At 33.7% G+C, this 24,739-nt stretch overlaps 1 protein-coding gene across 9 annotated transcripts in view; it reads right to left on the bottom strand.

Moving 5' to 3' along the window:
* Positions 1-17: 17 nt before the first annotated feature.
* Positions 18-24,739, bottom strand: part of Ca-alpha1D (Ca[2+]-channel protein alpha[[1]] subunit D) — a 41,461-nt gene continuing 16,739 nt past the window's right edge. For 3 of the 9 annotated variants that reach the window (XM_065362867.1, XM_065362865.1, XM_065362866.1), the window contains exons 4-41: positions 22,449-22,588; positions 22,217-22,323; positions 21,980-22,132; positions 21,680-21,894; positions 21,495-21,598; positions 21,085-21,417; positions 20,810-20,955; positions 20,633-20,706; positions 20,387-20,538; positions 16,054-16,264; positions 15,805-15,925; positions 15,567-15,664; positions 15,371-15,486; positions 15,193-15,290; positions 14,914-15,037; positions 14,700-14,829; positions 14,440-14,618; positions 14,263-14,356; positions 13,610-13,717; positions 9,802-9,909; positions 8,057-8,109; positions 7,824-7,970; positions 4,819-5,020; positions 4,469-4,738; positions 4,257-4,370; positions 3,931-4,110; positions 3,740-3,842; positions 3,307-3,476; positions 2,978-3,202; positions 2,696-2,900; positions 2,383-2,516; positions 1,841-1,942; positions 1,682-1,762; positions 1,496-1,599; positions 1,305-1,412; positions 666-829; positions 388-515; positions 18-302 (exon numbers count right to left, since the gene is read on the bottom strand). In XM_065362867.1, coding sequence (XP_065218939.1) covers positions 120-302; positions 388-515; positions 666-829; positions 1,305-1,412; positions 1,496-1,599; positions 1,682-1,762; positions 1,841-1,942; positions 2,383-2,516; positions 2,696-2,900; positions 2,978-3,202; positions 3,307-3,476; positions 3,740-3,842; positions 3,931-4,110; positions 4,257-4,370; positions 4,469-4,738; positions 4,819-5,020; positions 7,824-7,970; positions 8,057-8,109; positions 9,802-9,909; positions 13,610-13,717; positions 14,263-14,356; positions 14,440-14,618; positions 14,700-14,829; positions 14,914-15,037; positions 15,193-15,290; positions 15,371-15,486; positions 15,567-15,664; positions 15,805-15,925; positions 16,054-16,264; positions 20,387-20,538; positions 20,633-20,706; positions 20,810-20,955; positions 21,085-21,417; positions 21,495-21,598; positions 21,680-21,894; positions 21,980-22,132; positions 22,217-22,323; positions 22,449-22,588 — 5,484 coding nt within the window. In that variant the 3' untranslated portion in view covers positions 18-119. Of the gene's footprint in view, positions 303-387; positions 516-664; positions 830-1,089; positions 1,122-1,304; positions 1,413-1,495; positions 1,600-1,681; positions 1,763-1,840; positions 1,943-2,382; positions 2,517-2,695; positions 2,901-2,977; positions 3,203-3,306; positions 3,477-3,739; positions 3,843-3,930; positions 4,111-4,256; positions 4,371-4,468; positions 4,739-4,818; positions 5,021-7,823; positions 7,971-8,056; positions 8,110-9,801; positions 9,910-13,609; positions 13,718-14,262; positions 14,357-14,439; positions 14,619-14,699; positions 14,830-14,913; positions 15,038-15,192; positions 15,291-15,370; positions 15,487-15,566; positions 15,665-15,804; positions 15,926-16,053; positions 16,265-20,386; positions 20,539-20,632; positions 20,707-20,809; positions 20,956-21,084; positions 21,418-21,494; positions 21,599-21,679; positions 21,895-21,979; positions 22,133-22,216; positions 22,324-22,448; positions 22,589-24,739 lie in introns of those variants that run through there. The other 6 variants (XM_065362868.1, XM_065362871.1, XM_065362873.1 and 3 more) reach the window with 6 other exon arrangements.

Genomic DNA, 24,739 nt, shown 5'->3' with positions numbered 1-24,739 from the left:
TGTGATAACTCGAAAAATTTACGAAAATAAAACATCAACTTGTATTTAGTAAAATAATAAAATAATATACCAGACGAAAGTACTTAGGTACCTATAACAAAGTAATAGGCGGAAAACGTTTAAATATTCATATGATCAGATTCATGCCTCCGAGCAGCTTTCATCTGTTCTTGAAGTAAAATACGATGAGCAGCTCGATCAATTTCTTCTTTGGTCATATTCAAGGCCTCTTGAAGCTCTCGTGAAGTATATCGAACAAAATCTTCGTCGCAATATTTCGCCAAACCTTGCTCAGCGAGTACCTATAGGTACGGATCAAATCACCCATTTGTTAATTCGACGAAAATTGAAAATTTCGCTTAAAACTTCGAGTTGAAATTTACTCACCCTTCCAACTAAACTTTCAGCAGATCCTACAACTCCTGAAAATGATTTATGTTCTATCGGACTGCCTGGCAGTGATAATGAGTGGCGTTCGGAAGGAATATCGCCGTTTAAAATTTCTTTTTGGTTTCCTAGTTGAATTAAAATTACCATTACGTCGATGAAATGATAAGATTATAAAATACATTTTTTTTTTTAAATAAATAAAAAGCAAAAAATCATAATCGAGCCTACGAAGTTATAAATTTTAAACAAGCCAAACCAATTGCATAGATAGATACCTCTTCCATGAAACGAAGCGCGGTGTTTAATAGGTGTTTCTTTTTTTCGAAACTCAATTCCAGCTACAGCAGATGCCATTTGCTGTGCTACCGCTAACCCATTGGCAACGGGTGACGGAGGAAGTGATTTATCAGTTAAGCATTGAGGTGGAGAATGGTATTCGCTGTTAGTGTAAAAAATATACTCAAAAATTATGCCAACTATTTACAAGTGCGGCGGAATTATGAAAGGTTATTAATGCAATACCTAAATAATTATATTAAAAAATTGTTAAGAAAAATCTGCAAATTAGGTAGGTACATTTTAATTTAGCGTGTGAGAATATAAAACGGTTTATCAAATTTACGAGTAAATATAGCGAGGAATTGGTGAGAAAAAATGTATCAAATTGTTCAAAAAATCCAAACGTTTTGGTCATCTTACCCCTTTGTCTATTTGCTGGATTTTTTTTATCGCTGAAAAAATATTAAAGTGTTAGAAAGGATTTGTATTTGAATTAAAGATGTAAACTTCGATCCTTTCGTCAATTTTTTTTATTTTTTTTTATTTTATTTATTCAGAAGTGATTGTGATTTGACTTGATAAGTAAATATTTGGCTAAATAATTAATGATCTGAGTAGGTATTTGTTTTACTTACACTTCCACAACAACCATATTATTCTGTTGTAATCTCGACAACATGTTGTTTCTAAACGATAATGGAATTTCTTCGAATGCTTGCGAATTACTAAAACTTAAATTCGGTCTGTGGAATTGAATTCATATTTTGTTTAAACCAAAGAAATTGATTAAGCATTTGGATAATGTGTAATTTAAATAAGTACCTACCTGTTGAAATTTGAAATGAAATTTTCCCTCGAAATGTAATTTATTCCATCGGAATTAGTTAATGGCATCGAGGATGAGTATTCTGAAAATGGTTTGGACGGAGCCTTCAAAAAAAATAATAATAAAAGAGATATTGTAAAAGTGGACAGAAAATAAAATAGGTAAACAAGAAAATTGTCATCATACTTTGAACAGTGGACGGTTATGAAAATGTTCAGTTCCTCGTTTCACAGATGACCACACGTTACCAAATAAAGAATGATTCCTCTGAGAAATAAAACGTAAAATACGATCAAAGCAAATGAAAGCAAATTGGGTAAATATTTGAAAATAAGATCAACATACTCGATGAGATGGTTCCGGGTTATCATCAATAAGTTCGTCGAGATTACCAGAAATAGCTCGTTTTAATTCAGGTCCTACATCATGCAATGTACGAAGGCCAGCCTACACATAAAAAAAATACAAAAAAACTCCATCAATGTTTAAATATTCAAAAAAATGAATCCAAATATTTAAAAAAAAAAAAAAATGGAGTAAGTACGAATGAAATTGCATAAATTTTGTTGATTATTAGATAATGCTCATGCTTGAGTGTTTTAAAATCACTTTTAAAATTTGAAACACACCTTCTAAGCTATTAATGTACAGAAAAAATATTGTTCTTTTAAAATTTCGAAAAATTGGAAAAAGAGACTGGTGAAAATTTTGAAAAAATGAGAAAAGAACTGATTCAAGGTATTAGGTTTAAGTATCTACGTTTCTGTATTTTTTTTTTTTTTTCTAAATGGTAAAACTCTTTATAAAAATTAAAGTTGCAAATTAAAAGAGATAATTTTTATTCAAAAAATACTAACGAAAAAATAAAAGACCAACAATAAATTTACTTGTAAGGTAACTGTATCGTGAGATTCTTTGTCTCCTTCTCGTAATTCTTGTTCTTTTCTTTTCTTGAACCGTCGAAAATAATCCTGAATAAGGAATGTAGCATAAAATTTACCAACTGTGACTTCGTCATCATCTGCGAATAAAATTATTTAATTAATTAATAAGAAGATGAAAGTACGTAGGTATGTACTGTTAGCTAACTATATTACACTTTAAAAAAATATTTTTCAGCTTTTCACCCATCCATTTCTCCTTATAGGTAAAAAGATAACTATGGATCAAACTCTGGAGTATTTTCAAATATAAACTCACTTCCAGGAGGCGGAACAACTTGATCTAATAATTTAGGACTGGTTCGTTTCCAAATTTTCTTAATTACAGCTCGTAATTCGGCGTTTGCTTCGTCTATGTTACCATCCGTTTTGATCTTCAACGAAGTTCTAACCACAGCAAACAGAGTAGCATTGAATAGAACCGTTCCATCGCTATTTAGAGGCATATTCATGGACACCAGTCTCTGAAAAATTAACCAGAATTAATCGCTGCTTTCCTAAAACATTATTTTTCATTTATATCGAGTTCACAATTACTTACTTTACACGCTACTCTATGAGGGCACAATTTGCCAAACCCTAAAGGAGGTGATATTTTACGTAACAAGGTGACAACATCTAAATGCTTTATACGTCCTTTAGCATCCGGATCGTATTCGCTCCATAATCTCACAAATTCGTCTAAATGATGCGGACCTAAGATGGACCAATCTCTGGTTAAATAATCGAAATTATCCATAATGACAGCAACAAAAAGATTAATAATCTGTAACCAAGATATTCACGAATATGTTACTTAACGTGCCAAAATCTATAGCAGAAAAATTCATTTTTTTCGATGAAATGTTCCATGTGTAAGTAGGTACCTACCAGGAATGAACATAGAACATAAAACGAAATAAAATAAGCGTATGCGGAGTTTGAGCCACAAGAATTATCTTGAATGGTGGTACTATTCGCTTCTGTTTCGTAGTCGCACATGTCGCCTTTGTCATCAGTATGCTCGGCACAATCTAACATTATACTTTGCCAAGATTCACCTGCAGGTAATTAACAAGCGTAAAAATTTTGTATTTTATATTCGAACATTTTGAGATAATAATTAGACGTTTGAGTGTTCGATAAAAGGCCAGATAGGTACTATCAATTTTACTCCTTCAATTTTCAATTTAGGCAAACTAACTGATTCGAGTTTAATAATTTTAGCCATCCTTCTAATCATAAAAATAGATCTAGAGAGAAATAATTATCGAACAATCAGCGAGTAATTAATTAATACAGAATTTATAAGAAAAATATTAACCTGTAGATGACCGAAATAATACTAATAACGCTTCGGGAAATGATTGGAAGTTATTATTTCGAAAGATAGCCCCGCTCTCACCTTTTTTAATTTTACCGAACATCTGAAATAATCGAGTAGAAGAAATGTAGAGATTTGATGACGAATAATATTTACGCTTTGAAATTGATGAAAATTGCAATTTCACTTACTTGCATACCGATCACAGCATATATGAAAAATAACATTACGATTAATAATGCTACATAAGGCAACGCTTGGAACGATTTTAAAAACGTCCACAGAAGTGTACGTATTCCTTCTCCTCTGCTTAGTAATTTAATCAAACGCATAACTCGAAAAAGCCTCAAGAAACTGCTACTGTATCCTTCCTATAAAATAGAAAATCATCAAAAAAGTTTGATTAGAAGCCTACAATTGTTATATTGTTACAAAAAATAAAAAATTAGAATCTGGATGAGAACGTTGAATTCAAAAATTGATCAAAAAAATAAGAATTTTACTAAATGATAATTACATTTGGTATAGCTGTATCTTTGACGTTGACTCCCAAATCAGCAAACATAATCTCTATAAAACTGCCTAACACAATCACAAAATCAAATATATTCCAAGGATCACCGAAATAATTCTGTAAATGAAACATAAACCATTAATAGGTACCGATTAAATATTGATATCATTCTTATCCTTTATCATTTATTTTTCCCAATCTATATAGAAACTTACTTTAAATCTAAACGCAGCTAATTTGAATAAAAACTCCAAAGCAAACGCCCCGGTGAAAAACAAATTCATTTTATCAAGAAAACCGACATAATCGTCGGACATTTTATCATATTTCATCGCCAGCGTTATGGTGTTCATTACAATTAGCATGAAAATCGTGTACTCGAACGGCTGCGACGTGACAAACCACCATATTTTATATTGAAATTTATGCTTTGGAATGTAGCGTCGTACTGGTTTTGCCTTTAGAGCAAATTCAACGCAGTTACGCTAAAAAAAAAAAAAAAGTTTAGTCAATTTAATTGTATAGTCTCACATAAAAAAATATTGGGATTTTTTTCGCCTCGTACCTGATTTTTATCCAGTTCGCAATTTTTGTATTCTTGTTCTCCTTCGTTTTGAAATGTAACGATGACAAAACCCACGAAAATATTGACCATGAAAAATGCAATAATAATAATATAGATTATAAAATAAACAGCCACGATTGGTCGATAGTTGTGCATTGGTCCCACGTTTTCTTCATTTGAGTCAATGGCGGCGTATAGTAAACTGAAACAAACGATAAAAGTAAATTCAAAATAGGAACTTCTGGCAACCCATCGAAGAGAACTTGTCAAAAGAAAATCAAACCAAAATCGAAGAACTAGATTTTATTTTATTTTTTTCAATCGGAATAAGTTTGATTTGAAGACAATGCGGTGGTGTTAATAAAATTGCATACTCAGTTTGCCGTAAATACGAGTTCGGGTGTTTTTTTACGGTGAACCGAGTATGCAATTCTTTCGACACTAATGCGATTTCTTGCAGAACTGCAAATTTTAATTTTGGAGATATTTTTTTTTTTTTTTAACGGATAAAAGATTTGAAGAAAGGCTCAAATTTGAGCTTTCAAGGTGAAAAATCAACTTTTCACGATAAGATAGGTACAAAAATTGAGAACTATCATTCAAAAATTTGAAAAATTACGGCGATCAAGACCATTTTTTAGCTAAATTCAACACAATAATTTTCAAAACGGAATTTTAATACCCCCCCCCCTCCAATTACGATCGAAATTCAAGGTAAAAAATGATGAGGCAAATTTATTGTTCGTGCTGAGTTCAAATATTGGCTTTTTGACCCAACGTCCCTAAACCCTTCTCCCCCATCCCTCCTTTCCTCTACTAATGCTTCCATAAACTAGTCAAAAAATTGATAAATTTAGAAATGTACATGGTGCATTATTTTTGAGGGGTTTGAGGGCCCCGACAAGGGAAATTTCCGAGCTGATATAAATATTTTTAAGCTAGACAAAAGGGAATCGATAGGAGACTTTAAAATACACCATCAGCCAAAATTTCAGGCGCTGAAATGCATTTTTCGATTTTTGACCAATTTTTAAAAATAAAATTTCGGCCAAAAATGGTGAAAAATTCAAAATTTTACCAAATTGGCCTACAAAGCTGAAATTTAATTTTAAACCCTATTTTTGGCCTCTCGAATCGATTGATGATGATTTCAAACCGTCCTAAAGCCTTCAGTAGATTTTTATTTTTTTAGAATTTCATTTTCATCCCACATTGGAGAATACAGAAATTCGCTGGAAGCTCCAAAACGGTTCAAAACCATCACCAATCAACTCGGCAGGTTGAAAATAGGTCACAAATCAAATTTCAGCTTTCTAGGTCAATTTGGTGAAATTCTGATCATTTCTCATTCTTGGCTCAAATTTGAATTTAGGGTCATTCCATGTCAACTCAACCAAAAAAACGCGATTTTGAAAGTCATGTCTTTCGATTTCAATAAATTTTTTTTTACAATATATACCCACCCAGTAAGTAGGAACCCCGCAATTAGTTTGGTCCCAGCCCCCTCAGGGTGGTGGGGGGGGGCTTCCATTATTTTCACATTGTCTCGAGGTACTCAACTTCAGCAGCCCTTTCCTCCAAAACTATGATACTTTGATCAAAACTGATTTCACAGTTCGAAAGGGCATTGCATTTAGAGCTTTTTAGGCATTTTGAAATTTTCAAAAGTTGAAAGTTCAAATTTCAAAATGGCGCTGTAAGTGGGAGCTACCATTTAAAATTTTGAAAAAATGTCCATAGATGTACCTGTTGATGTTTTTTCGAAATATTCAAGTTTCGAGATGGGATCTCTTAATGGAGGGGGGCACCCCCACCCCCAATTTTGGGCGACACTTTCGAAAGAAAAAATCTGGGGCATGTAATATATCGAATTCTAGGTTTTTGGTGACGCTGAAGACGAATATGACGTCAGATTTTTGATTGGACTCCATCCACGGCCCCCAACAATTTTTTTGGACTTTTACCTATCGGGGGAGGTTCTGAGGGCCATGGGTGAAGTCGATTTGAAAAACTATGGCTATATTCGTGTTCAGCGATATCGAAAACATACTATTTCATGTGTCACACGAATGTAACCATTTTTGGGGGGTTTACCCTCTTTGGGGAGGTGCTGGGGGCCATGGATGGGACCCTATCAACAATCTGACGTCATATTCGTCTTCAGCGTCACCAAAAACCTAGAATTCGATATATCACATGCCCCAGATTTTTTTTTGAAAGTTTCGCCCAAAATTGGGGGTGGGGTACTCCCCCTCCATTGAGAGATGCCATCTCGAAACTTGAATATTTCGAAAAAACATCAACAGGTACATCTATGGAAATTTTTTCAAAATTTTAAATGGTAGCTTCCACTTACAGCGCCATTTTGAAATTTGAACTTTCAAATTGAAAGTTCAACTTTCAACTTTAGAAAATTTCAAAATGCCTAAAAAGTTTTAAATGCAATGCCCTTTCGAATTGTGAAATCAGTTTTGATCAAAGTATCATAGTTTTGGAGGAATGGGCTGCTGAAGTTGAGTATCTCGAGACAATGTGAAAATAATGGAAGCCCCCCCATCCCCTGAGGGGGCTGAGACCAAACTAATTGCGGAGTTCTTACTTACTGGATGGGTATATATTGTAAAAAGAATTTGAGCGAAATCGAAAGACATAACTCCAAAAAAAAATTCGCCAAAAATGTAAAAATGATTTTCAGTTCTTGAAATTTTGGCTAGAGATGTATTTTGAAGTCCTCTATTGATTCCCTTTTATGTAGTTCAAAATTTTTTGAGCTGGTTGGGATTCAGTTCAACGTAATTTCCACTTTTTGTGCCTGCCTCCGAGTTGAACAGAAGCATGACTTTTGAAAAAATTGTTGTATGAAACCACCAGAAACAAAATTTCATCTCCCTAAATTGATATTTAAATTTTTGACGAATTTTTGAAAATTCAAACTTGACCATTTTTTAACGATTAATTTTTTTTATATTTTTTAAAATCATAATTGTAAAACTACTCGTGCATACTTTGGCCATCCTTCGAAAGTTGAAACGGTAAACAAGGTGAGCATAGCGTTTAGTACATCATCAAAATGAAAAGGTGGCTTCTCCCATTCTCGTTGTTCGATTTTTGGCTCTTCGATATCTCCGGATTTATAACTCATGTACAAGCCCCTGTACAAGAAACGGAGTAATTTAATTAATAAAATAATTACGTACCTAAAAATTAAAAGCTGAGTGAAAATAATTGATGTACGTACTCGCATTCGTCTTTTTTACTTTTAGATAAGTCCGAACAACGATAAAATTTTCCCTATAACAAAATATATCATTAATTATTTTTCCTCTTTTAAAACACATACCTTTTTGAACGTTATTGAATTGGAAAACCTTTTAGAAATGTAAAGCCATATAAATCAGTAAGTGTAGTTTAAAGCATTTGCATCAACTCAGTGCAAAGTTAAGATGCGGAGTGAATTTTAGCATTTCAATTTCATTTGGTGAAATTTCAACTTTTAGAAATTTTTTGGAGGCTTTAGAATTGCTCAAAACGATTCGTAACCGTTTTCAAATCGATTTGGCGAGTCAAAAATAAGGTGTTTCTTAAATTTCAGCTTTCTACGTCAAGTTGGTGAAATTTTCCTTTTTTTTTTTTTTTTTTTTTTTTTTTTAGTTTTTGTCCAAATTTGTTTTTTAATGAAATTTTGGCCAGTCTGAAATTTTTTGTTCAAGCAGCTGGAATTTTTTGTTAGCTAACTCTATGACTTTTCTTTTGCAATGCTCTAGTCGAAAAAAAATTTTAAAAAGACAACTGTGTAACCAAAAAGTTCTCTTATCAGTTATTCTCATTGAAAAAAATGCACTAAACCGCTTCTTTATGGCTTTCATCTCGTAAAAGGTTCCGATAAAAAAAAAGTAATAAGCTCACATAACAGGGAATACAAAATCAACTAGAAAAAAATGACAATATGAAGAAGTGCAGCTAAGCCAACATCAATAATAATAATTCATACATTAAATACGTTTCGAAATAAGTACGTACATATGAAAAAAATCTATATAGGCTATTAGTGGCTAAACATAAATGTATAAGTAGATAAGTACATGTCGGAAAAAAAACATCCTTTATCAAAAACTACATTTTCTACAATCGATGGTAACGCATGCAATGGAGAAGTTGATGTTAAAACGAAATAAAATTGTGTCGATTAGCAATGGTTTTTAAAAAAAATGTGATACCAGTGTTTTTTGTTTTCTATATAAGTACATTTATCGACCTACGTAATGCAAATTTTACGGCAAGCAAATAAAAAATAATATTTTCATACGGGATTCGATAATAAATACTTGATCAAAAGAGACATTCGATCAGGAACAATATCACAATAAGGACCACGTATGGGTAATCATACCTATTTATGTCTCTTTAAAAAATAATAACTGAAGGACGCCTACAGACTACTCGATTTGCAGATAAACTAAATACATATAAAACAGTTATAAACGTAAGTACGTTTAAAGTAGGTAACATTTATATTGAAAGCGTTATAGGCATAAATTACTACTTAATTAATCGCATCACTATATTCTATTTATGCAGTCAGCAAGCAATGTGAAAATACAAAGTGAACATTGAAGGATGGAATTGAACGAAATATAGGAGTGAAAAAAAATAAATCTGGTTGAATTGTATTCATTAAAATAGGTACCAATACATACGATTATACTCCTACATAGGTATACAGAAAGATGAGATTCATTATAGACATCCAAATTCACCTACAAACATCTAACAACTCGAGATACATGGAAAAGCATTAAGTGTACAGCGCCAAAAATTTCAACTACACGATTACAACAGTTCTACCAGCTGTGGTAATTACTATTCGAGAAAAAAAAAATAAGAAAAAGAATAAAGAAAGAAAGAAAATATAAGTGCAACGCCATTTTCTAAAATAGGTACATCTCTACATAAACGAAGAGTAACTTAAAAAAGAAAGTTTACCTTAAAAAGCTGAACTCCTATGACAGCGAACATGAATTGAAGGATGTATGTAACCAACATAATATTGCCAATTGTCTTAATGGCTACAATCACGCATTTTACTACGTACTGGAAAACAGGAAAAGTGATGTAGAGGAAAAAGAATCAAAGCAACAACACAATTTGAACATAAGCGAAGACATTCATTCGATTTTTGTTTTGTTTTTTGTTTTTTTATTTTCACGTGCATGTAGGAACAAGTTATATTAAAGTAGCACTGATCCTGGCAGTCTTACAGGGATAGATACAAATGGAGAATACACGTGCACATAAAAATGTGTGGAAAACGTGGGCCATATTACACCGTGCCTCATTAGGCTATCATACGATTGGTTAAATGTCGACTATGCAATTCATTAATCCATGGACTACCTACCTATAATGAATAAAAGTCTACCAAATCCTAATTTTTTTTTTTTACATACGAGTTGTTTGGCGAAGCACATTGAGAATTTGAGAAAAACAAAAATTATATTTATAATATTTATACCTTTGACGTCAAAGATTTATACTTAATATTTTAATTCGCTACGAGCGTAACAATTTTCTTCAATATTCCATCGTCGTGTATGCTTCTGAGAATAATTTGCGCCAAGCTCAAGTATTCATTTGTTAATAAAGTAGTTTTGAAGTAGTGTATAGCGTAAATTAAGTATTCATAGTGCGATAAACTCTGCAGTTTTATCAGTGTTTTATTAATTTAGCCTTATATCTGTAAATTAATTATAACGAAACGATCTGAATAAAGCAAGACATGCTAAAATGCAGATATGTTATGAAGCGTTTCTTTCATTATAGATTTATGTATAATGTAATAGGTATATTTACACCCGACTTGATCTGAGCAATGAACGAATATTGAATAATATTACAATACATAAATAATTATAAGCTATCAATAATCGGAGTTCCTGAACAATTTTCACGTTTTAAATTATAATTAGGTTAATAACGTTTTCTGTTTTGTGCGCATGCGTTACTGATTGTCTTATCACATTGAGTCAGAAATTTTTAAAAGAATGGATAACAAGCAGGTAGGGTGCTTATTATGTCACATGCATCACTTGATTCAATTTTTATATCATCTCCTATCTTGAAATTCTCTTACGCATTCTTACTGGTATTAATGCACATATGAATGTTTTTTGCTGGTTCCAGGACATGGTCATTAGGAACAGCATACCCATGTAGCTAACCTAATCTAATTTGCGAATATGAGGTTCAGTTCAGTTCAAATTTATTTCTTTGGGCACGTGACCAATCGGTCAACATTTTTCATCCTACCTACAATCAAAACCATATCAATTCACAGCAATTTTTTGGATTCAACGGAGAAAAATCCAAACAGAATCCAAAAATACACCACCAAACAAAATTCCAAAGGCTGAATTTCATTTTTAAATTTTTGGAAAATTCAAAGACTTATCTATCTATGGGTACCTATTTTTTAAAAAAAATTCATTGATCCAATTAAGTGGTCAGTTAGTGATAGATTCGAACCATTCGGAAGCCTTCAGCAAATTTTTGAATTTTCCAATTATGGGCCGCAGCGCCGAAATCGAGTGGTGGTAATTATCTAAGCAGTTCTGGAGCCTCCAGTGGATTTTTAGACTTTTCAGTTTGGAAAAAAATACCATAAAAATTGGCCGAAATGCAAAAATTTGATTAAATTGTGATTAAAAGTTAAAATTGATATTAAGGCATTCTATTTGTAACTACCAAAATTGAAATCAATTGAAACAGTTTCCAGGCGTTCTGAAGCCTCCAGCAGATTTTTGGACTCTTCAGTTTGTGAAAAATGTCATAAAAGTGGCCAATAAATATCAAAATTTGATCAAATTGTGGTTTAAAGCTAAAATTTGAATTATAGGATTTTTCTACTTTCAACTTCCAAAATCAATAGAGTAATAGTTTTGAGCCATTCTGGAACCTCCAGCAGATTTTCAGACTCTTCAGTAAGGGAAAAATACCATAAAAATGACCAAAATGTCAAAATTCGATTACATTGTGGTTTAAAGCTAAAATTTGAATTACAAATATAAGCAGCTTATTTTCAACTTCCAAAATCAATAGAGTCGTTTTGGAGCTTCCAGCGGATTTCTAGATTTTTTTTTGTTTTGAAAATTCTCATCTACTGCCATAAAAAAGGAAGAAATAAAATTCCAAACCAGCATCAAAATACATAATTTTTGTGATTTTTCCCATAATTCAGACATAAATTTTCAAAAATCGTTTTTACTCGTTCAGATGCTAAATTCAAATTATTTTTTCGAGAACTGAAAATTCAAAAATCCACTGAAGGCACCAGAATGGCGTGAAATTATCACTAACCGATTGAGAATTACCAACATACAAAGTAGAATGAGAATCGAATAACATCAAAATAATCATTATAAATGAACAATTCCCTTACTTTTTTTTCAATTAAGTACCTATTGCTGGAAAAAATGTTGAATTTGAATCTACATATCTAAATTTTGGAAATTCGGTGCCCAAATTTATGGAAGGAGAAGTTAAGGTGGTTTGTTCAAATTCATGGGCTCAAAATTTATTTTCACCTGGTTTTATGAAAACTAAAACCTACCTATCTACCTACCTACCTACCTATGTATTTTAAAACCTGAAACTTTCAAAAATTCCTTTGGAAGCTCTATAGAATGGCTCGAAAATAAAATCAATCCATTTAGGAGGTCTAAAAGATGAAATACACAAAATGTCAGTTCTCCAGGTACCTCAATTTGATCTGATTCTAAGCAAGTATTTCATGAAAAATAATATGCATTTTAATTTTCAAAAATTTTCCGAAAATTGAAAAATAAAATTCAATGCCTGAAATTTGGTCTTCTGGTATATTTTCTGAGGCTCTCACAATTTTTTTCCATTTTATCCAAAAAAATTTCTGATTACTGGGATTTCTTTCTTGTGAGGAATATTTCCATCATGCTTCGCTTAAGTAGGTAAATTAAAGTGCCTACTTACATAATTCGAATCTAACCATTTTTTTTTCCATTGCAGGCTACATCTAATTTTACATTATTTTCATCCAAATTATCACAAAAATTATTCACTCACATGAGCATAAAGTATGCATTAGGTAAACATAAAACTCGAAAAAAGGGGAGTGTTGCCTTCCCAGAATGAGTTCAACTATGCATCAAGGCGGTCACGATTCTGTTAGCTTAGGATTACACTCTTCTTGTTATAGGCTCCTTTAAAATCGGATTTGATTTATATTCCATTAGTTAGGTTAGCTGTGTGCTCAGGAGACAGCTCCTGCTACTCTTATCTCAGGAAAAAATCACGAGATCTGATCAAATCTGAATCGATCGTATCTGATGTGATACGAGTATAATCAGATCTGACCCAACAAGTCTGATCAGATACAATCAGATCCGATCACTTTCTCATAGGTTGATCTGATTCTATTGATTCCGATCAGCATAGGTAGGTATACCAAATCACACTCGCGCTGTGATTCAGTTTACTTCCTGATCTAATCAAATCCGATCATTTCCCCCACAGGATGCTCTTGGCTTAGAACCGGCGAATTAAGCCTCACTATACTTATATTATGTTTATGAATTACCGAATATAATTTATAAGTAAAATATAGTATATTTAAAATACCTATTAAAAATAAAACGTAAGTAAATTTATTGTAAGAGAAAAAAAACGCCACGCTTGTGCAGAAAGTGTAAGATTAGCGATGAAGAAAAGACGGATATTTACGGAAAATGGATAGGATCGAAGCTGCCAGTTGCAGTCCTACCTTGAATAACTGCACTCCTATTACTGCAAACATAAACTGCAGTAGGCATGTCACCAACACTATATTTCCAATAGTTTTCACGGCTACAATGACACACTGAACTACATGCTAAAATGAATAAATCATATAAATATTACATATTTTGATATTCTTTCTTTACAGAGCCTATTTCAACCGCCAGTACCGTCCATTTTTTTTTTAGGACAGTCCTGGAAACATGATGAGCAGCTGTGAAAAATTAGGACAAAAAAATATTAAATTAAATTTTTAAAAATGAACAAAGAAGGAATTGTTTTTTTTTGGTAAAAGTAAAGGATGGGGAAATGTTTTTGAAAAAATGAGAATTTTTTTTTTGAATTTTAGCAGCTGCAAAAAATATTTAAAATAGGCTCTGCTTATATACATAGAACAGAAATGAATGTATTTCATGAGTTTTCATTTCTATTCATTCGAATGAACGTATCTGTGAATGTAATACCTACTTACTTAATATTTAGACTTAGAAGCTACCTACATAAATAATTGAATTGAAAACTGTTTTATCGAATTTGTAATGTATAGGCATTTTTCTTTTATGAAGATATAGGCATGCCATTAAAAAATTATAAGACTTGGATTTCAAAACGCGTCAATTTTTTGACAATTTCACTCACTTTTAATCCTTTGGCTCGATTGATGGCACGCAAAGGTCTCAGTACACGAAGCACACGAAGAATTTTCACGTATGAAAAACCACCTTTGATGTTACTACCAACAGAAAAAATTACTCGTACATTAGATTAGGTATCTATAAAAGGAGAAGCTTGACACCTTTTGTATTGCATACTCACGTTAAGAAATATTTCTGTACAATGGAAATTATCGAAGCGCAAACGACAAGAAGATCGAGTAAATTGAAGGCTGATCTACAAAAAGCACCATCGTGAAGAACAAGTCCGTATGTAATCATTTTGAGGAAAATTTCAATGGTAAAAACTAAAGTGAAAAAGTTATCAAACCAGGCCAATATCTGTATTGGGGAAAAAACGAACGGATTAGATGAAAATATGTACTTAATTGATTTCCAAGCACTCTAAAGCATTTTTTTTACCTCAGTTCTTGATTTATCTTTTCCAGTAGGATCTTCGGCAGCTAATAGAGCGGATGAAACCAAAATACATACCAATATGGTATTAGTGAAATAACTATGATTGATAATTTTATGGCATAAGATTCGGAACCTGTTTTTTTTTCAAAAAAAAGTTGAAAATTAATATCTGCATTAAAATTTGACCAAGTAGACCTATATGCAGTTGTGCCTGTACCAATTAGTTGATGAAAAAACGAAAAACGACGATGCTTGAGGGATTGGAATTTCCTTCATGGCGATCTTGAACTCTGAAAGACGTCTGGGTCTAGCTGTGACTTGTCCATCGATATCAAGAATTTCTGAAAATTTTAAGCGATTTTAACGTCTTTTAATTTAGAGTAGTAACAGTTCATTCACAATGGATGAAACTCCCCTGCCCTTCATCTAAAGAATCAGCCTCGAATGTAGGTAGGTACCTACCTAAGGTTACTGTAAAAAAAAGTTACTATCTCACCTTCGTTTTCTTCCTCAATTGTGCTGTTATAATCCTGATCATCGACTTGAATTTTATAATCTGATTGAGAGTGAAACTCATCCTCGTCTTTGCTCGATCTGAGAATAAAAACGTGAAATTTTAGAAAGAATGGAGACAATTTCTAAAACACAGCAAGTAGGTATCTAATTGTACTCACCCGAGGCTGTTTTCTTCGGAATTTTCACCACTGCCAAGTTTCAAAGCTCTATCTGAGTATTCATCATCTCCCATATCTGATCCTTCGCGACTTTTGTCCTTTTGTTCGTTTCCATTCTGGAATCATGCGAAAAAATTTTTAACCAGTTTCTCCAGTAAGTAGGAAATACCTATACGATCAAAGTATGTCAATTAACCTCTTCTTCTTCTTCATTTTCTTTCTCAACTGCTGATAATGATTCAGCATCTGCCAAGTTATCCACAGCAATAGCCAAGAAAACGTTTAATAAAATGTCTTTGAAAAAAATTAGTCAAGAAAATATCCATATTTAAGACTGGTCGAAAAAAATGCATAATATTTCGATGCTCGGTGCAGAGAGCGTCAATTTAGGCGAATAAAGAATTAATAGGTAAGTAAGTCTACTAAAAGGATACAATTACCACAGATGAAAAGTATGATAAAATAAACGCAGGCGAACGCTCCCAAACCAGAGACCCCGCCAAAAGATAAAATACCCGTATACATAACCGCATTCCAATCTTCACCGGTAAGAATCTAAAACAAGAATCATCTAGTCTTAATAAAACTAGGTACCTATCAATAATCGACAAAAAGGTACCATACCTAACCAATAAATGCACGTTAAAATCATAGGCTACCTATGGAGAATTGTTCATAATTACCTGAAAAACAGTGAGCAAACTTTGCCAAAATGTATCAAAATTTTGACGCGGTTTCATCGCAGTTCCACTGTAGTTAAACTTTCCGCCGAAAACTTGCATCCCAAGCAACGAAAATATAACAATAAACAGAAACAGCAGCAGCAAAAGAGATGCAATCGATTGAATTGAATTTAGTAAAGAAGCAACTAAATTTGATAATGATCTCCAATATCTAAAACAATAACGTACGAAAGCAAATTTAATTTTTAAATTTACACAACTTGTAAAGAAACATGCCTCATAATGATTCATTTTACTCTGACAGGAAGGTAAAGGTAGATGATAAGTAAATTAACATAAAAAAACTAAAAAGATGGCAAAATGTAGTACATACTACCTATATGTTCCAAACTAATGCTAGTATAGGTAAGCCTCACAAAGTAATGGGGAAAATGGTGCCACACTTGAAAAAAAAAAACTGAGTAGGTAACACTGCTTTTGGGTTTATTATCCATACTGGGTGCCCAGAAATATCAAGTACCTACCCCTAAGAAAGTTTTTCATTAAAAATGTAGGTTGGCAACGTGAAATAGATGCATAGGATTGGTGGAATGTTATCTCTCCAGTCCAACAACCAATCATGTGCTATCATTATTATCATTCACTGTGACCAACCGAAGTATTTTAGTCGAAAATTTTGTTAGGGACCAGGGGGAGGGGCACCAGTTATTAGCCGAGCTAACAGATCGCATACGCCATCTGTTAGCAGAATCAAAAGGCTTAAGCCAGTTCAAGTGTCTGTAGAATTCAACACTGAGGAGCTCAGGGCATCGACCTTTTATTCCTTATCTGGACCACTGTTCCATTAGGAAATCAAGCGAATATTTGATGCAAACCTTCCAAATTGAGCTTGTAAAGAATGCTTCTGCACATTGTGTGAACTACTGAACTTGTCTCTTACCTTACCAATTACCTCACTTACCACACATAGGTATGACCAGATGTGAAAGTTATTACCTTCCACACACAATTATGATCATACGGGATGTAAGTGGGGTAAAGTAAGAGACTGGATTGCGCAATGCGCAGAGGAATTCTTTACACACTCGATTTGGGACAGGGATGCTGCCGATATTAAATATCACAATAATCGAATTGATTGATTAAATAAATGAGCTATCACGATTATCATGATATCACAATACTAACAACTTGCAATCTTTTCTGCTAGAATCACTAAAGTGAATGTGAAAAATTGGGCACTGCGTATATCAGAACTGTGGGTGGAGTTTATTTACAAAAGTTAACACCTCCCTCCAGTTTTTAGTGTGAATTTCTCAGAGTTCAACGGGTACCCGGATTGCCGATTCTCTGGGTTCAACCAGGAAAGGAATCGGATACCCGGGTACAGAACTGGGTAGTGGAAAACAATGAAAAATGTGACGTTGCCAAATAAAACTGACAAAAAAAGTTCATGTTTATATAGCGATCCTAGCAATATAAAGATGAACTGCTCAAAATGACGTCATTTTCTGAAAATTTTACTACCCAGGTTGGAACCGGATAATTTTCAGATCCGGATAAGAATCGCAGATCTGGGTACTCGTCGAACTCTGGAATTTCTTGCTGCACACTGATCCTTTCCTTTCAGAAAAGGTCGCAAGTTGTTGGTATCGTGATATCATGATAATTACGATAATATTAGGGGAAAATTAATTAAGGCTCATTTATATTGGCATTATTGGCCACTGAACAACTCTGGATCTGTTCTGTAAAATTACCGGATTTCCAAAAATAATTGAAAATCCGTAAGAAACTACCGAACGTTGTCCATAGCCATCATAAACAACTATGTTACAACTGCAGCTTTGATTTTCCACGGAAAGTTTACGGTCTCATTCCGCGGCCAATATAAACAAGCCTTTAATTGATTAGCAATCGATAGCATCGGCGGCATCCCTGATTTGGGAGGTTTGCATCAAAATGTACCATTGGAATAGCGGTCCAGATGAGGAGAATAAATGGCCGATGGCTCAGGGTCTCTAAACAACCCAGCTAGCTCCAAGGTGCTTGTGTAGATGTCACTAGTAAGCAAGTAGAAAACTAGTTGGGAAAGCTTGAAAATAAATTTCCATGAGACAGGTAATCAACACAATAGAGGCAACAGTGGCAACACCAGCATAAAGGATGTTAACCCAAATACCCAATTGGGTACATGTCGATTTGTATGCAATACCACCTCGATGAAAATTTATGGTTCCAACTTCAAATTTGAAATTTCCAAAATTTGCCTAAAATCGAGGAATGAATTTCAGTAGTTTAAATTTATGCTGTTGGTGTAATCTGGTTTACAGTCCTTTGTCACAAAAATGTCGAGCCAATTAGGATAAATCTCCCTTACAAGTACAACCTACAGCGTGTGCAAGAATATTGAAAGTTTTTCATTAAAAATATAGGTTGGCAAAGTGAAATAGATGCATATGATTGGTGGAATGTTGTTATTATCATTCACTGTGATCAACTGAAATATTTAGCAGAAAACTTTTTTAGGGGTTCACGATATTTCTGCGCACCCTGTACATAAGTTATAAGTAGGTAGTAGGTACAGGGTGCCCAGAAATATCGAGTACCCCTAAAAAAGTTTTCTACTAAAATACTTTGGTTGGTCACAGTGAATGATAATAATGATAGCATATGATTGGTTGTTGGATGGGAGAGATAACATTCCACCAATCCTATGCATCTATTTCACGTTGCCAACCTAAGTATATTTTTAATGAAAAACTTTCTTTGGGGTACTCGATATTTCTGGGCACCCTGTACCTACCTAGATATTAATTGGACCTACAAAAAAATTCAGAATATGTACACAAGTGACTTTTTAGGGCAAACTAAAAAAAATGTCCAATACCAAAAAATTAAAACACTATTGAAGTAGTTATCAGTAGGGCAGAAGAACATATTCTTTAGCATATTTTTTTCTGTGCTATTAGGCAGGGAATATCAAACACATCTTTGCGAATCAAGAGAATTCAAGTCGACTGAGCCAATATTATTTTGCATATTTTGGCATATTTCGACTAAAAATGCACGTTTTAGCATATTTTCACCTGTTTCAGCGCATATTTCAGCATATTTAGTCAATTTTCACAGTTTTCCCCTATTTTAGGGAATATTTTTAAAAATCTTCAAAATTTGCTTTTTTTGTAATTTTTTGAAAACAAAATTTTTGGAAAACGAAATTTTTTGAACACAAATTTTTATTTTTTTCTCATAAAACTTTGAATTCTATATCCTTTTCTTGCAAATACCTCCTGGAATTTTCACTTTATCAAACTATCAAGGTTACCATTGAATTCGCTTTGTTTTCCCCTGTAAAACGATACAGGTTGGTAGGTAGGGTAGTAAAAAGCCTAATAAAGAATACAAACAAAATGTTCGTGAAAATTTTTCCTCTCAAACTTATCTACTTTATAAATTATAAATAGACCACTATTCCATGATTCAAAAGATATCCAAATTAGAAATGCAATAAACCACGAAATTGAGCTTTCAATGGCAGTTAGATAGGTAGAGTTACGCAGCAGATTTCCCTTTGGGACACCTTTTCCCACGTTACCTAATTAAGATGTGTCAACAACCATTAAAGAAGTTCGCTTTGATGATTTTCTAACCAGTATCTAATTAATAAACCACCAGAGGGGAGCTTTTTTGTTTTATATTTTCCTTTGAAATTGAAACTCGATCTTGTATCCCTGATAACTTGAGTAAAAATAGCCTATTAAAAATTATACTTGTAGGTAGGAATGAAAGATTATTCTTAATTAACAATTTACGACTTGGCAATTCGAGTTCAAATTATTGTCTCAGAATTTGACAAATTCATACCTATTAAGTAAATTTATTCTCAAAAATGTCATATATTTTAACCATATCGATCTCAAAATTCATTTTGAAAATAATACACGTCGAGAACGACTCCTTGTTTTACTCAAGATACATATTCATTCGCGTTAATAAAATTGCATGCGCATCCGCCGTAAATATCGTTAACGAATCATTCGTTCAAAGCATATTACTATTCTAGTCAGAATACATAGTACTACGACATGCGCAATATGAATACCGATTTAAAAAAGCCGCTCCAAAAATTCTAACAGCGAAAAGAAAAACACATTTCTGGCGGCGTCTGGCGTCCATAACGACAAAAGGAAATCGATATAGTCAATCTTTCTCCCCCTCCTCAAACTACCATACTCGTGGTATGTCATTAAGCGTTTTAGGCCATCGGTTGAAACAAAAAAAGAAAAAAAAAAGAGAGAGAGAAGGTTTGTAATGATGAAGTATAGCTTACTTGGTAACTTTAAAAACTCTAAGGAGACGAACACAACGTAACACCGAGATACCCAAGTCTGGCATGACTTTGGTTGAAGTGAGCACGCTCTCGGTAATGCTGCCGATTACAACGAAGCAATCGAATCGATTGAATAATGATACGAAGTAGCCCTAAATGACGAACACAGAGAACAAATTAGAGCAATTAAAAAAACAAACGTGTGAAATCGATCGCTAAACCGATGGAAAATTTCCACAAATTTACCTGTATTCCTAAACTGTACATTTTTAGTAACATTTCGAACGTAAAAATTGATACAAAAACGTGATTGCTAATTTCTGAAAAGAAAAAAAAAATAGGTAGGATGAATAAAAATATTAAGTAGGTAAAATAGAGCGTAGAAAATTACAATAAATTCATAAATTGACCATCGATACCTACCTTGGAAATCTCCCAACCATTCAGGCTGCAAATAATGTTCAGTAGCCAAGACACCAGTATTCAAGAAAACCAACAAAATAATGAGCCAATAAAACGCCTGAGATTTGACAGCCTTTCGACATGCTCTTCTCATTCTTCGGTTTGTTCTAGAAAATACAGAGACACGAGAAATAAAGGGAGTGAAAAAATTACCATTTTCTCTTTTCAATCAGTCTTCAAAATTTTTAGGAATAAGAATAGGTAGTAAGTTTTTAGGCTAGGTATAGGTACATTACCTTCCAATTTCCTTCTTTTTCTTTTTCCACCACGGATCCACTAATTCGTTATCTTCTCCTTCTATTTCCAAAAGATCTGCTTCATTTTTTGATAAATCTATCAAACGAAAAAAATCATTTAGAAAGATATTCATCATAATCTGTATGGATTGTAATGGAAATTCATTAGTACCATCTTGACCATGCCCATTTTCATCTCCTTCGGGATCTATATCTTCTGCTTGAGTTATCCAGTCAAGATATCCCCTCAGGTCTTCCTCAATTTGCTGTTTCTCTCGTAATTTTTGAAAGTCTCCTCTAGCTTTGGCCTTTTCTCTTTCTTTGGAAAATTCTCTACAAAAAAAGAGTCAAAAATAAAGCTGACTGAAACGCATAACCGAGCTTATTATTCGTATTTGAGGCTTAATTACCCGCTCAAAACACCAAGAATCAAGTTCATGACGAAAAAGGCTCCGAGTATTACTAAAGAAATGAAGTAACTCCACTGCCACGTGCTCCCCGAAGCGTCTTGGATCTACACATGAATATCAAGTAGAAAATGTTCAATGCCAAAAGACGATTACCTACGATAAACGACGATTTGGTAATTTCTTACATTGTATAAAACATCAGTCCATCCTTCCAACGTTATACACTGAAATACGGTCAACATGGCTAATCCAAAGTTATCAAAATTCGTGATGCCGAAATTAGGTCCTTCCCAGTAATCACAACATATGTAATTGGCTTTTTCGTTCTCGAGGTTAAGCGACGAACACATGAAACCTGGCTCTTTAGGCGCACAAGGATGAGGCTCTTCCATCATCTCACCTAAAATACATTTTGATTCGTCGATTACTTACCTACCTAATTCTTAACATGAGTAAACGAGCAAGTAGGTAGTTAGGTTACCTACCTGTATTGTTATCGAAACAGGTCTTGTGTAATTTTCCAGAAAACAATTCTAGCCCAATAATGGCGTATATAATGATGACAAACAGAACCAGCAGAGCAATATGCAACAAAGGAACCATAGCTCGAAGAATCGAATTTAATACGACCTGTAAACCTGTAGGTAACAATCGAAATGCACCCGTTTATAGTTATCAAGTCCTCGATATAAACTCGCGATTAAATAGGTAAAATATTATACTTGGTACTCCGGAGACTAATCTCAAAGGTCTCAGGACACGAAAAGCTCGTAATGCTTTGACATCTATTCCTTCTAAATTGAGCGCAGCTAAGATGGCGGTAACCAAACTGCAAGAATTCAAATTAATAGCTACGTGATTAAACATATTCAGCTTTATAAAAAATTCACTGATCGTAAATTTCTCAAATTTTCAAAGAATTAAATACTTAATGGAACATGTGGCAAGATTTACCCAATAACGACGATGGTAAAATCCAGCAAATTCCATCCGTTTCTCAGATATGCGCCAGGATGAGCGACGAAACCGTAGGCTAATATTTTCATAACGCATTCAAATGTAAATATGACTAAAAATACCGACTCTATCGAATCCTGTACAAAAAAAAGAACATTACTTGAATTATGCAGCTGTATACCTACTTGGCGTGTCACGCAATCACAAGAGACATAGGTACCTAAGTATATTTACTGCCAGCTCTGTTGATGGTTAAAAATAATTAGCCTATGGCATGGTAATGCAACAACACGAACAACACACCTGTAAATTGGTTTGTCAACCCTAATAATTGAAGGGATAGAATTACCTACAGAACGTTGAACGCAACTCAGGTACCATAAATACGTTTCTCACAAAAAAGTAGAGGAGTATCCAAAAATACACCTTTAATAAGCCAGCCTTATAATTCTGAATTTCATTTTAAAATTTTTGGCGAATTTTTAAAAATTCAAATGATTAATTCTCCTAGGAAACAACTCACAATTTGACCAAATTGAGGTGAAAAACTGAAATATGTACTGATAAGTTAGGTAGGTATCAATATTTCGGAAATGGGCACTCCATACTGCGCCTGCGCATCTGCAGTTCTGCACAGCTCTATAACAAAAGTCATTCAATCCCACACAGTCTTGCGCAGATTGGCATCTGCGTGAGTTTTGATGCGCATAGCTCAACAAACAACTGTAGAAAAGTAAAGTTGTTTGATCTTACGCAGCCATGCGCAGATCACCATCTGCGCGAATTTAGATGCGCAATGTCCAACGTGTGTTTTCCAGTCAGCTTTAAACAAGTTAGTCGGGGAGCCCGCATAAGAATCTATTGTACCTCCCCCCATTGATCCTCCGGGGCAACTTTTTTCTTTAGGGGGGAGTCCGAAGGAACATTTCTAGCCCTTGTTCTCAAAAAAAAAGTATCCCTACTTACAAAATTGTGACAATTTTGATTGACAGGTCGGCTGAAATCGCAGATTTTGCGTTCCAACATAGGACTTGCACGACATTTTTTAAACCGTATAAAGGTAGATCAAAAGGCAGAGAAAAAATTGTCACCTGTCAAAATTTCAAGTGCCAAAGTGCTTTTTTCGATTTTTGGTAAATTTTTGAAAATCAAATTTAGGCCAAGAATGAGGAAAAAAATCAAAATTTTACCTAATTGACCTAGAAAGCTGAAATTTGGGTTATACCCTATTTTCGACCTGCCAAATCGATTGGAAACTGTTTCAAAACCATTTTGAGTACTTTTGGAGCCTCCAGCAGATTTTTGAAACTTGAAATTCTCATTGGAAAGCCAAATTTACTCTGCACTCCAATTTCGACACTCTCTGAAGACGACTTCAGGTGTGTTCAAGTCCTTTTGGAGCCTCCAGTCACTGTTTGAAAATTCCTGGAGCCTCCAGCAGATTTTTGAAACTTGAAATTCCCAATGGAAAGCCAAATTTACTCTGCATTCCAATTTCGACACTCTCTGAAGACGACTTCAGGTGGGTTCAAGTCCTTTTGGAGCCTCCAGTCACTTTTTGAAAATTCTTGGAGTCTCCAGCAGATTTTTGAAACTTGAAATTTTCACATAATTTCAAGTTGCAGAGCGAATTTTGGCTTTCCAACTCCATTTGATGAAATTTTGTGGGAATTTCAAGTTTCAAAAATCTGCTGGAGACTCCAGGAATTTTCAAAACGGTTTGAAACAGTTTTCAATCGGTTTGGCAGGTCGAAAATAGGGGAATATCCCAAATTTCAGCTTTCCAAGTCAATCTGGTAAAATTTTGATTTTTTACCTCATTTTTGGCCTATATTTGACTTTCAAAAATTCACCAAAAATCGAAATAGGCACTTTAGCACTTGAAATTTTGACAGGTGACAAATTTTTGTCTGCTCTTTCCATCTAATTTTGTACGGTTTTAAAAAATTCGTGCAGGTCCTATATTGGAACGAAAAATCTGCGATTTCGGCTGACCTGTCAATCAAAATGGCCGCCATCTTGTAAGTAGGGCCACGTGTTTTTTTTTCGAGGACAAGGGTTAGAAATGTTTCTTGTTCAGGACTATAGGGAAGAGAGGAACCGTAGCAATTTGTCCCACTATCCTTGGACTGGAACTATTTCTTAGAGGGGGCAAAAAAATGAAAAGACGGCATGTTTGGCGAATTTTTTAAACACTCGAACTTTAAAAATAACTTGTGAAGTTATTAAAAATGCAAAAAATATAAATTCGATACTTGAAACAAGAAAGATGAAATTAGTTCGTACCT

This window comes from Planococcus citri, chromosome 4 (genome assembly GCF_950023065.1).
Source record: "Planococcus citri chromosome 4, ihPlaCitr1.1, whole genome shotgun sequence".
NCBI lineage: Eukaryota > Metazoa > Arthropoda > Insecta > Hemiptera > Pseudococcidae > Planococcus > Planococcus citri.
This window is presented reverse-complemented; position numbering and strand designations above follow the sequence as displayed.